Raw genomic sequence first — 10,777 nt, forward strand, 5'->3', positions numbered from 1 at the left:
AATATCTAACAGTCATGTGTTTGTTTAGATCTTTCAAAGTAGACTTACCGACCCGGTATTTTCTTTTCTGGACACAAGATGGCGCCAGAGCGCCAGAGGAAGGTGAGAACTAAAAGTGTTGGACGACCAAGACTTTTCCGGAGCTTTCTCTCTTTTACATCCTGATGTCAATTTATTTTTTTAACATTATTTACGTCATTGTGTATATATATATATATATATATATATATATATATATATATACATACATACTATATATATATATATATATATATATATATATATATATATATATATATACATTTGCTTATATATATATATATATATATATATATATATATAAGCAAATGTATTACTTTTTACTTCACTACATTTACTTAAAAGTTTTAGTTACTAGTGACTAGTTGACTTTGTAAAAGAGCAAATTATAAGACAGAGCAGTTTTCAAATATCTCGCCTTGTATACATGTATACAGTAATAATGCCATTAAGGATAAGCTCATATTATTTTATGATTTCATAATAATCGAACAAAGATAAAGAATTCCTGTATATCATAATAGTATTCTAGATTAAAGGTAAATTTTATATACACAAAAGGTAGTTGTTTTTTTATTCCTCCAAGTTCTGTGGCATTTAAAAATGACTCAAAAATCGTTTTGTTTGTTTGTGTTGTTTGTGAGTGTGTTAATTTCCTGCTTGTTAAAGTATGCTTTTTGGGATTATGTATATCAAAAGGTGTATTTAACAATGATAACGTGTTTGTTCTTTGAAGTTGTTCAATAAAGTTTTTTTTAAACCAGGTTTGTCCAAATATAAATGTTTCCGGTTCCTTCTCGTCTCAGTCGCACAGGGAAAAGTTTTGGTTGTCCATCTTGTTTTAGCGCCACATGGACATTGTAAACATCAGTGTGTTAAACCAGCAGCGCTCCTGCTGACAGCATTTTACCTGGTTTGTACCTGTGTGACTGTTTTAGCAGAAAAGTCGTATTAATCGCAGCCAGGAATGACGTTGTTGCTAACAGCTGGCAGCTAGCTACTGCAGCTAATCGCACCACTAGCTTCACGAATGTGCGTGCGTGTGTGTTTGTGCGCTGATAAGCTAAAACGTCGCTGCCCGTGAAGAACTAACTTTATCCTTACCTGTCAGTGAGCCAGGTGTCTGTTGGTGGACCGGGATGTCTCTGCGGCTGCTGTCAGTGGATCCATCAGACCGCGGCTCTCAGAGATGCAGGCTGGGTCCTCGCTTGATGTCAGCGCTGGGTCTGAGTCTGGGCTCCCCTCTGCTGGTGTCTGTCCCCGGGGGAAGCTGCCTGTGCACCGCCTGGCCCCGGCCTGACCTGGCGGAGGGCTTCCTGCAGATGGACCTGAAATGTTCCTCTCCCGGTCTGATCTCTCACCCACCAACACATCTCAGCCTGGACCCGGGCCAGCTCACACCTGTACCCTGCCCCAAACTGAAAAGTGTGAAGATAACTGTGGTGGTCCAGAGTGTTGAGTTCAAGAAACACACAGCTCCTCGACTCGTTCATGAGCTTGTGAAAGACATGCTGAAAGGTGTGTATGTGCATGAGAAACATGTGGTAAGCCTGGAGAGTTTTGATACAGAGATCAGATATGTTGTTATTGAAAGCATCAGTGTGGATTCTGGTTCTTCTGGAATGATCACCTCAAAAACTGGTGTGGAGATAACTGGCATCCAGACGGTCCGGCACCACAGGAGTCAGCTGCAGGACCCGGACACGGTCCCACTGGGGGGTCTGGAGGAGGTCAGTGTAAAATCATTTTATTGGTTTTCATCTACATTGTTTATTCCCACAGTGTGACATGTGTTTTTTATGGTATTTTAGGTGAGTGCCTCCCTGAGAGAGATGCTGCAGCTGCCCCTCCTCTACCCACGCACCCTGAGCTCACTGGGTGTGTCCTGTCCCAGAGGTGTGCTCCTGGTGGGGCCTCCAGGTGTGGGGAAGACCCAGCTGGTCCGCAGAGTGGTGGGAGATGTTGGAGCCAGCCTGGTGGTGGTCAGAGGGCCCGAGGTACAAAATGATTTCCATCAATTACATCCATGTGTTCGCATTATAATATTGTGTTAAACATGTTTTACAATCTGTTTAATTATATTTAGCAAATACTGTGTTTATTATGATGTAGGGAACTGTTGGAAAATGCAAGTTTATTTAGGCTGACTCAATGAATTAATACCTGACAAATCAAGGAACTGCATGGCATCGATGCAACAGTCCTGTAAATTCAATATTGACGTTGGGGCTAAAACTAGCAATTATTCTCATGATCGATTAATTGATTATCAAAAAAGTTGGCAATTAATTTTCTTTCAATCGACTAATCATTGCAGCTTTAATTGACATAAAGCCTTCAATACTTAATGTATTGTGAAATTAAAGTAAAGCATTTGTTTAACCCTTGTAAAGGGTTATTGTAACTGATAATAACAATATTTGTGTAATACTGTGAAACCATGATATTTTCACAGATGGTTATAATCATACTAGGAAAGTTGCAGTTGCAACCCTGCTGGTGTGGGATTTAACACCAGTCAACAGGAATACCCAGGAACATTATTATATTATTATTATTGTTATTATTATTATTATTAATAGTTAATGTGAATTGTGAATGATTATTTCAGGTGGTGGGATCACGGCCGGGAGAGAGCGAGGAGAAGTTGCGTGCTGTGTTTGAGCGGGCTCGGTCTGCAGCTGAGGAGGGTCCCTGTGTGCTGTTCATGGATGAGCTGGACTCTCTGTGTCCGAGGAGAACCGGCTCGTCGGCACCAGAGAACCGCCTGGTCGCTCAGCTTCTCACGCTGATGGATGGGATCAATCAGTCTGATCGCTTCCTCATCGTCGGAGCCACCAACCGGCCGGATAGCCTCGACCCAGCCCTGCGAAGGCCTGGGAGATTTGACAGAGAGGTACGGATGATGAAATATAAGACCTAATACATAATAATAAATGTGTATTAGTCTTTGAGTCTCTCATTTTTACGTCTTTCCTTCAGGTTATCATCGGAGCTCCCACCCTGCAGCAGAGAAAGGCCATCTTGTCAGTTCTGTGTGCGAGGATGCCTGTTTGTCCGAGTGTGGACGTGGCAGAGCTCGCACAGAGAACCACAGGATATGTAGGAGCGGACCTGAGTGCCCTGTGCAGGGAGGCTGCCATGCACGCTATACGGGAGAACTCCAAGGTAAATACAGATGACCTGCAACAAGTATGTGGTTCAATCGATTAGTTGTCAACTCTTAAATTAATCGGCAACTAGTAAGTTTCTTTCCTCCTCCGTAGAGTAAACTGAATATATTTTGGTTATGGACAAAACAAGAAATTTGAGGACGCCATCTTGGGCTTTGGGAAATATTGATGAATCTTGATTTGCTCAGGATGCCTTTTGTTTATTGTTTGTTTTGATTATATATGTATGTTGCTGGAAGGCAGTATTAATACTGAGCAGATTCTCCTGGTAAAATAAATTGAAACTGAAATTGGCACCAAGTGAAAAGCCTGCTTTAATCCCCTGCGACTGTTGAAGATGCACATTTTTTTCAAATGTTGTCTGCAGGGTTCAGGAGAGCAGGTGGTGGGTGTGAAGCACTTCCAGGAGGCCCTGAAGTCGGTGCGTCCCTCCTGCCTGCGGAGCAGCCTGGGCAGGACGGAGCTCTCTCCGGTGACTTGGGAGCAGATAGGAGGTCTGGATGACGTCAAACTCAAACTAAGACAGGTGAATGAAGGGCAGCGCTCGAATTATACTACTTTAAAATACAAAAGTAAGAGAAAAGTAAGTGTGACTGGAATTAATTGATTTTATTTTCCTTCCTCCATCAAAGAGCATCGAGTGGCCAATGAGATACCCTGAGGCATTTGTTCGTCTGGGTCTGTGTCGGCCTCGTGGTGTTCTGCTCTACGGACCTCCGGGATGTGCGAAGACGACGCTCGTCAAGGCTGCGGCCGCCTCGTCTCACTGCGCCTTCCTGTCTGTCAGCGGTGCTGACCTCTACTCTCCCTTTGTTGGAGACTCAGAGAAGGCTTTAGCTCAGGTGCTTTCTTTTAACACTCTATAATAACACCTGTGAATGGCTGCTGTGTTTTTGTCCTCTTGTCTGTTTCATCCATAAACATCTGTACCTGTCTGTCCACACACAGCTGTTTCACCAGGCTCGGGCATGTGCCCCCTGTCTCCTGTTCCTTGATGAGATCGACTCTCTGATTGGCTCGCGGTCAAACAGTCAGACAGGTAACAGCGTACAGACGCGCCTCCTGTCTGTGCTGCTGAATGAGATGGATGGGGTTGGTCTGAAGACGCTGGAGAGGAGAGGGACGGAGAAGATCCTGCAGGCGGACGGAGTGGAAGAGGCTCACACGCACGAGCAGGTCAGACATCATGGAGATGGGCCTCACTCCTCTTTTAGATGCTCACAGGGGAACGTCAGTATTTTTCAATCTGGACTTGGACCACTGACAGTATGGAAAGGATCCCTACAGAGATAAAACTCTTTATATCACAGTAAGATCCTTTTTGTTTAACCAGAAACAGCTGTTCTATCGCTTTCGCCAAAGCCACCAGACTCCAGATGCAGAACCAGTCATTTTATCCTCATAAAACACACTTCATTTAACTTGACAGAAAAACAGAATAACAGTCACCAAAATCATTGTGGTTCGTCTTCTGTTCCAACAATCACCAATTCTTACTTGTCTGAAATAAAACCTGTGATTCCCTTTAAGATGTAAAAAGATATGAAGAGGAGCAAGAGGAAGGGTAGACATCAGAGAAGTGGCGTGGAAAAATGGCGTACAAAGCCAGAATACTTTCACATCAAGCCGTGAATTAAGGATTTATTTCAACAAAGAAAAGTTAGTGATTGTTGGAACATGTGGAAAGATGACCAAGATGGTTTTGCTGAGTTTTATTTTGTTTTTCAGTCGAGTTCGAATTAACTGTTTTTTACGATAATACAATTACTGTTTCTGCAAAGGGAGTCTGGTGGCTTTGGGGAGCGGATGTTTCTAGTTAAACAAAAAGGCTCTATTGCCCACAAGGACTCAATTACAGCCCAATTTACAGCTGCCGTCTGCAGCGGTCTCACACAACAGCGGAAGAATTTGAAAAAAATGTCCCCATTTCTCACTTAGAGACTGAAACATGGGTAAGTGAGGGAGGTTTAAACATTCTGAAGCTGCCGTTTCACATCTGATTCGTATGTAATGATTGATCGCTTCTGCTCTTCGACAGTTGGACTTCCAGGAAGTGTGCAACAATGATGTGATGGTTGTAGCCGCAACAAACAGACCTGACTGCTTGGACAGTGCCCTGCTCAGACCCGGCAGGCTGGACCACATCATATACGTGCCACCACCTGACCAGCAGGTAACTTATTTAAAAGAACAGATAAAGACACCAAGTCACATGAATAATAGACAAAAAACCACAAAATAATAACATAATAAGACGAGCGCCCGTCTGTCACTATTCAATAACAAGCCCAGCAAAATCCAACCCTCCCAGAGGCAACTTAATGGCTAAAATGTAATGAAATCAGCTGTATCGAAGGTCTTTTTGCATTTTTTTAAATTACAAACTGATTGCGTGTTAATTAAATACAATTTCTCATCCCAGCATTTTGGATTATATTCTTTAACAGTGATTAATCCACTAATGATTAATCATTACCATCCCTTGTCCACAACCAAAAGATATTTAGTTTCAAAACATTTGGCAATTAATTTAATAGTTTAGAAATAATGGATTAATTGTTGCAGCTCTATGTTTTACACAGTATCCCAGTTTTTTCGCAATACTGGTCGTAGTATAGCACCATTGATAACCAGGCCTTTTTGTGTGTGTCCAGGCTCGTCTTTGTATCCTGAAGGTGTGTATAGAATCCATGCCCGTGGGTGCTGACGTGTGTCTGGAGGAGTTGGCCGCAAAGACGGAGCTTTACACCGGAGCTGACCTGGAAAATCTGTGTAAAGAGGTAATATGATACGCACAACTAGCTATCAAATTCAAAAGGTAGTCCTGGTCCTGGATAGAGACACAGATAAATAGAGTAGGAATATCTGAGGAATATTTTTGTTTTCCAGGCTGCTCTGTTGGCGCTACAAGAGGAGAACATGGAGGCTTCTTCTATCAAACACACGTACTTCCTCCGGTCCCTCAGCAAAATGAGCCCCTCTCTCACTGCCCAGCAGATCCACACATATCAAACATCTCCCAGATGACAAGCAACATGTCCTCTGCGTTCATAAAATGTATTATTATTACACAAAAAATGGTTTGAAATAAAATGAGTAAACATTAAACTTTGGTGTCTGGTATCTTTTATGGTGTTATTGTCACTTCCAAGCATTTAAAGTACTTCAAAGCCTTTGACTTTGAGCTTTCACATGTGGCCACAAGAGGGCGCTGCACACTGAGTAAATGTATTGATCATCAGCAATGACGATCTGTAGCCAAATCAGAATCCACTGTAGGACGCTGCGACCGTCTACGTGCCTTTTACCTCGTACAACCTCTCCTCCAGCCTACATCAGCCCAGCTCACAGGATGCTCTGCTGAGAGACTTCAAGGACTTCACAGCAACAACAGGTGAGAGCTGCCACATGCACCTGCCTCTTAACTTGTTGACTTTAAGTCATGGAATTGACTCTGAGCCTCATGTTAAACAGAAATATGGTTATTTTCTCTTTAGGTTTCTGAGAATTTTGAAAAATGGTTGGATTTTTTCAGATGTTGAGGAAGAGAAAGGAGGTGAGCTGCTGACATGTTTAATATGTGAAGGGATTTTGTATTGTGGATTGGTTTTGTAGGCTGTTCTATGCTTTTTAAATATTATGATGCACTTTTAAAAACATAATTTTCACATGTGTGTTCCAGCTGATCCCTCTGATAGGGTTCATGGCTTTCGCTGCAACAGGAGCCACCTCTGCTGCTATCTACTTTCTGTTTACTAAACCTGATGTTATGTGAGTGTTATTGTACTTATCATTAAATTCTGCTCGTGTTTTCATACTTCTGAGCTCTATCAATCTATAGCTCTATAAATTCTTAATAATGATGTCACATTTTCATTCACTGTTTTTAGTTTAAATAAGACCAAAAACCCAGAACCATGGGAGAGAATCGACCCATCAACACCCCAGAAGGTAACATCACATAACATTTTGTAATGTTTGGATGGTCGTATTTTTTATTCTTATTGGCACCCAAATACAAGCAGAATCTTGCGGCTGCAGCTGCAATCTGCTGAGTCACTGAGGAGGAAACGTTATCAAATTAGTAACAGCCTGCTCGTGTGACATCAGAGTAGTGATGTTTATAGAGATATATGCCACTATGCAGCTAATCGTGTTAGTTTAAGTTGGTGCAACACTTTTAAACAGGTTAGGAGAAGCCTTATTTTTATTTCTTGCACTTCTCTGCAGCTCATCACCATCAATCAGCAGTGGAAACCAGTGGAGGAGCTGCAGCTGGTGAAGAGCCTCACCAAGTAAAAAAAAAAAAAAGCCAGACAGGTCCTCAGTCTGCCTGCCTGCCTGCCTGCCTGCCCCCCATCAGTCTAACAGAATCCTTTCTGCACAAACTAGGATACTTTGACAGTCAGTGTGCGGAAATGCTTCTGCTCCACTGGTGGGGTTTCACCCTACTCAAGACATCCATCCACAACGGTATAAAGCTATTATATTAGTTACTCATCCTGCCGTGAAGTTTAACACACCCTCGGTTTCTGTGATTACTTTATTTAATTATCGAGTAACTTGGTGTTAGAACTGACAGGGAAGTTATCACAGCAACGCACAGCCGATGTGAGTGTATGATGTTGTCTAAATGTGAAGGGCAAAATGTAAGTAATGTACTGTACAGTGTCAATAAATTATTATTGTGATCATCGTCAGTGTTTCTTTTGGTCTCATATGTTCAAGAATGTATAAACATATTTATGCAGAAATATTCATATTCATGTCTGCAGTATGGACTGTGTCATAGAGCTAATAGTGAAACACCTCATGACCTAAAAATACAGTGCTAACAGGTTAAAATAAGGTAGTAGAGGTGCTGCATCTCCTCTTTTAATGTAAATACATTGCAAAACATAATAAAAATATTTGTAATTATACTGTAGCATGAAAAACATTGGTGTTACTAATTTACTTAACCTTAACAATGGGTCCATTTTATTCAGGCTCGGCAGTGAGCCAGTCTCCACAGCAGCTACATGGAGTTCAGCCACCGTGACTTTTATTGTTTACACCTGTGCATTTCCTGCTGTGACGTGACAAAACGCCCTGAACAATGGTTTGGTGTTTGCCACAAAAAACTCATAAATTAGTCACATCTTTGTGCTCCGTGAGACGTTCCTCCATTTTGATGAACATAGGCACTGTGGTTTATTTTGAGTTGATCACAGGTGCACTACAGGTGCTGCAAATACTTACTAGAGCAAGAAAAATGTGTATTAATCCACCATTGAAATTAGTTCCCAAAAAAACACTATTTACTCCAGTTTGAGGAAGATTTGCTAAAAGCTATAATGCCTAGCTGTTTGAGGACATTACTGGGATCTTTTTTAAAGTGAAACTGGGGCCTGGACCCTGTTTGTCCTGAGTATGAATTTGACAAGTGACCAATTCCTACATACCACACCTTTACTTCGCTCTGTCCATAGGTAACATAATCCTTCTACCAGCACCTTTAAACCTGACTAATTGTCATGTTACATCAAAACTGGAGTTAGTCCTGCAAAAAAAACCTGTAAAACCGAAACCTATTTTTATGGATTAAACAATTGAAAAATAACATTAGTTGATCAGCTTTAGAGCTGCTGGCTGTGGGATTTTGTTACTTTTGACAGAGAAAATATCCAGTTTTTATGTTAAGCTAGGCTAACCGACTCCTGGCACTAGCTCTATTAGCTTCTAAGCAATTTTGCATCCAGGCATGACAAGGGTATTATCTTCACATCTGTCTCTCAGCAAGAAACCAATAAGCATATTTTCCAGAGTGTCGAACTAAAGACTGAAGATTTATGTTTTAACTAGAAAACAACTGAGTGTGTGGCTGACTGCCACAGACAGACTGGAAGTCATAGATTGTGCTGAGAAACTGATGTGAGGTTGATTTTGGTATCTTCCTGGAATTTGTTTACAATAAGAAAGATTAATGCCAGCCTGTCCTTTAAAGTCATGCAAGCCGGCATGAACAAAACACTTCCCTGGAAAGGACACGCCTAAATGGAATGCAGCCATTATCAAAGTTAATATATCTGCGTGTGCTTCCTGGTGTGCTATGAAAAGTCTAAATGTGTGTGGTGAGAAGGGTCAAAGGTTTCAAAGGGCCCACATGATGTTCATCAGTAGATATTTTGCCATGTTGTGATGAGAATGTGTATATTTGTGTAACTGTCTGAGGCTTGTCATTTCTACAAATGTAAACATCTACAATTCTCTCACCTTTAGGTTGATTCATTGATTTTATTTGATGATTAAAAATACAGAATAGCTATGCAGTAGTTAGCACCTGCAAAACACAAAAAGGGTTAAATCCCTTTTGGTCCTCCGAAAAAAGGTGAGACTGTTTTGTCAGCTGTCTTCAAGGTCAAGAATTAAGTTTGAAACTCCACGAAACATTTCTGGAGCTTCACAGCAAAACAGCGCTACAGCATTCTCCTCATCAACTGAAGTTGATGGGGACTTGTTTTTGCCAGAAATGTTCTGTGGACCACAAAACTTCACCCGACTTTCCATCGACATGAGGGTGAGTAGATGATGACTGAATTTTCTTTCTTGGGTGAACTGTTCCTTTAAAAGACGCAGTCAGTATTTGTTTTATTGTTGTTTGTAGACAAGAAAAATGGTGTTGCCAGCCAGGACAGCTGTAAAGTAATCAGAGCAATCTGATGATGGGCAAATGCACTCATCTGCTTAGTTTATGGCTGCGTGGGCATTCAGTGCTCCCATTGTGTTTCATAATCAGAGATGATCTTTTTATCGTCCATCTCGTATCTCAGAAGACAGAGAAAACACCAGAAAGCCTCCCTCCTGCAGTGTGGCGTACACAGCCTACTAGACTTTTGGCTGCAATGTCAATCTGAGAGGGGTTTTCATGAATTATTAAACTCAAACCAAACCAAAGGGTGTGAATGAAGGGAGAGAGAGAGGGAGAGAGAGGGAGAGAGAGGGAGGGAAGGGTGTGCACGGGTTTTATTTCCTGATCTGTGTGAGTTGCTCTTTTATCAGGAAACATTATCCTATTTGGTTACTCCTACATGCATGCTGGGTTCTACATGCAAGCGTGTTTTTAACATTTCCTTCCTCTTTACTTTGAAGACTTTTCAGCCCATTTCACAGCTTTAAAGAATGAAAACAAGCAAGTCACGTGGACGACCCATGAGTGTTTATGGCTGGAGGTCATTTTCAGTACTCTTGTATCATTAGAGAGCTGCATGCTGTAGTCAGAACTTAACTTCACCTATTAAGCGACTGAAAGGTTATTTTGGGAAACAATGGCTGAAGAGGAAGGATGCAGTGTGTGTACGTGACTGGGTCACACACACCATGACACCACAGACCATGTGACTAGAGACACACTGCTCATGTAGTGATAGATGGAATTCCCCATGTGTTCTCATCAGTGCTACAACTTACTGATGTAACTACGAAACTACTTTCAAAAAGTGAAGTGTCTTGACCTGTGACTTTTAAACACATGCCTATTGTTTCTTTTAAGCAGTTAACTGTAACTGGTTCTGACTCTAGAGAGT

At 41.6% G+C, this 10,777-nt stretch overlaps 2 protein-coding genes across 3 annotated transcripts; both read left to right on the plus strand.

The window, feature by feature from the left end:
* Window positions 1–861: 861 nt before the first annotated feature.
* Window positions 862–6,314, plus strand: afg2b (AFG2 AAA ATPase homolog B). Of its 2 annotated transcripts, XM_084355221.1 has the most exons (11): window positions 862–952; window positions 1,151–1,769; window positions 1,851–2,036; window positions 2,651–2,935; window positions 3,022–3,207; window positions 3,580–3,738; window positions 3,845–4,054; window positions 4,161–4,388; window positions 5,251–5,385; window positions 5,867–5,992; window positions 6,102–6,314. In XM_084355221.1, exons 2-11 carry the CDS (start codon window positions 1,179–1,181, stop codon window positions 6,237–6,239), a joined length of 2,244 nt encoding a protein of 747 aa, XP_084211347.1. In that variant the 5' UTR covers window positions 862–952; window positions 1,151–1,178; the 3' UTR covers window positions 6,240–6,314. The 2 variants fall into 2 exon arrangements, with proteins under 2 accessions (XP_084211347.1, XP_084211348.1); XM_084355222.1 differs by having other exon boundaries at window positions 865–1,769.
* A 218-nt stretch (window positions 6,315–6,532) lies between these two features.
* On the plus strand, window positions 6,533–7,912 carry cUnh15orf48 (chromosome Un C15orf48 homolog). Its single transcript, XM_084357837.1, has 5 exons — window positions 6,533–6,606; window positions 6,710–6,768; window positions 6,895–6,983; window positions 7,103–7,163; window positions 7,443–7,912. The coding sequence occupies exons 2-5, from the start codon at window positions 6,730–6,732 to the stop codon at window positions 7,509–7,511; spliced, it is 258 nt and encodes an 85-aa protein (XP_084213963.1). The 5' UTR covers window positions 6,533–6,606; window positions 6,710–6,729; the 3' UTR covers window positions 7,512–7,912.
* Window positions 7,913–10,777: the final 2,865 nt, after the last annotated feature.

Source organism: Pagrus pagrus (assembly GCF_965226575.1).
Source record: "Pagrus pagrus genome assembly, chromosome: 1".
Taxonomy (NCBI): domain Eukaryota; kingdom Metazoa; phylum Chordata; class Actinopteri; order Spariformes; family Sparidae; genus Pagrus; species Pagrus pagrus.

Excerpts from the sequence above, each read along its gene's own strand:
- afg2b (XM_084355221.1), top strand. The coding sequence starts at position 1,179 with ATGTCTCTGCGGCTGCTGTCAGTGGATCCATCAGACCGCGGCTCTCAG. Across the intron at positions 1,770-1,850 it reads CACTGGGGGGTCTGGAGGAG|GTGAGTGCCTCCCTGAGAGA; the intron begins GTCAGTGTAAAA and ends ATGGTATTTTAG. Across the intron at positions 4,389-5,250 it reads AGGCTCACACGCACGAGCAG|TTGGACTTCCAGGAAGTGTG; the intron begins GTCAGACATCAT and ends GCTCTTCGACAG.
- cUnh15orf48 (XM_084357837.1), top strand. The coding sequence starts at position 6,730 with ATGGTTGGATTTTTTCAGATGTTGAGGAAGAGAAAGGAG. Across the intron at positions 6,984-7,102 it reads TTTACTAAACCTGATGTTAT|TTTAAATAAGACCAAAAACC; the intron begins GTGAGTGTTATT and ends CACTGTTTTTAG. Across the intron at positions 7,164-7,442 it reads ACCCATCAACACCCCAGAAG|CTCATCACCATCAATCAGCA; the intron begins GTAACATCACAT and ends ACTTCTCTGCAG.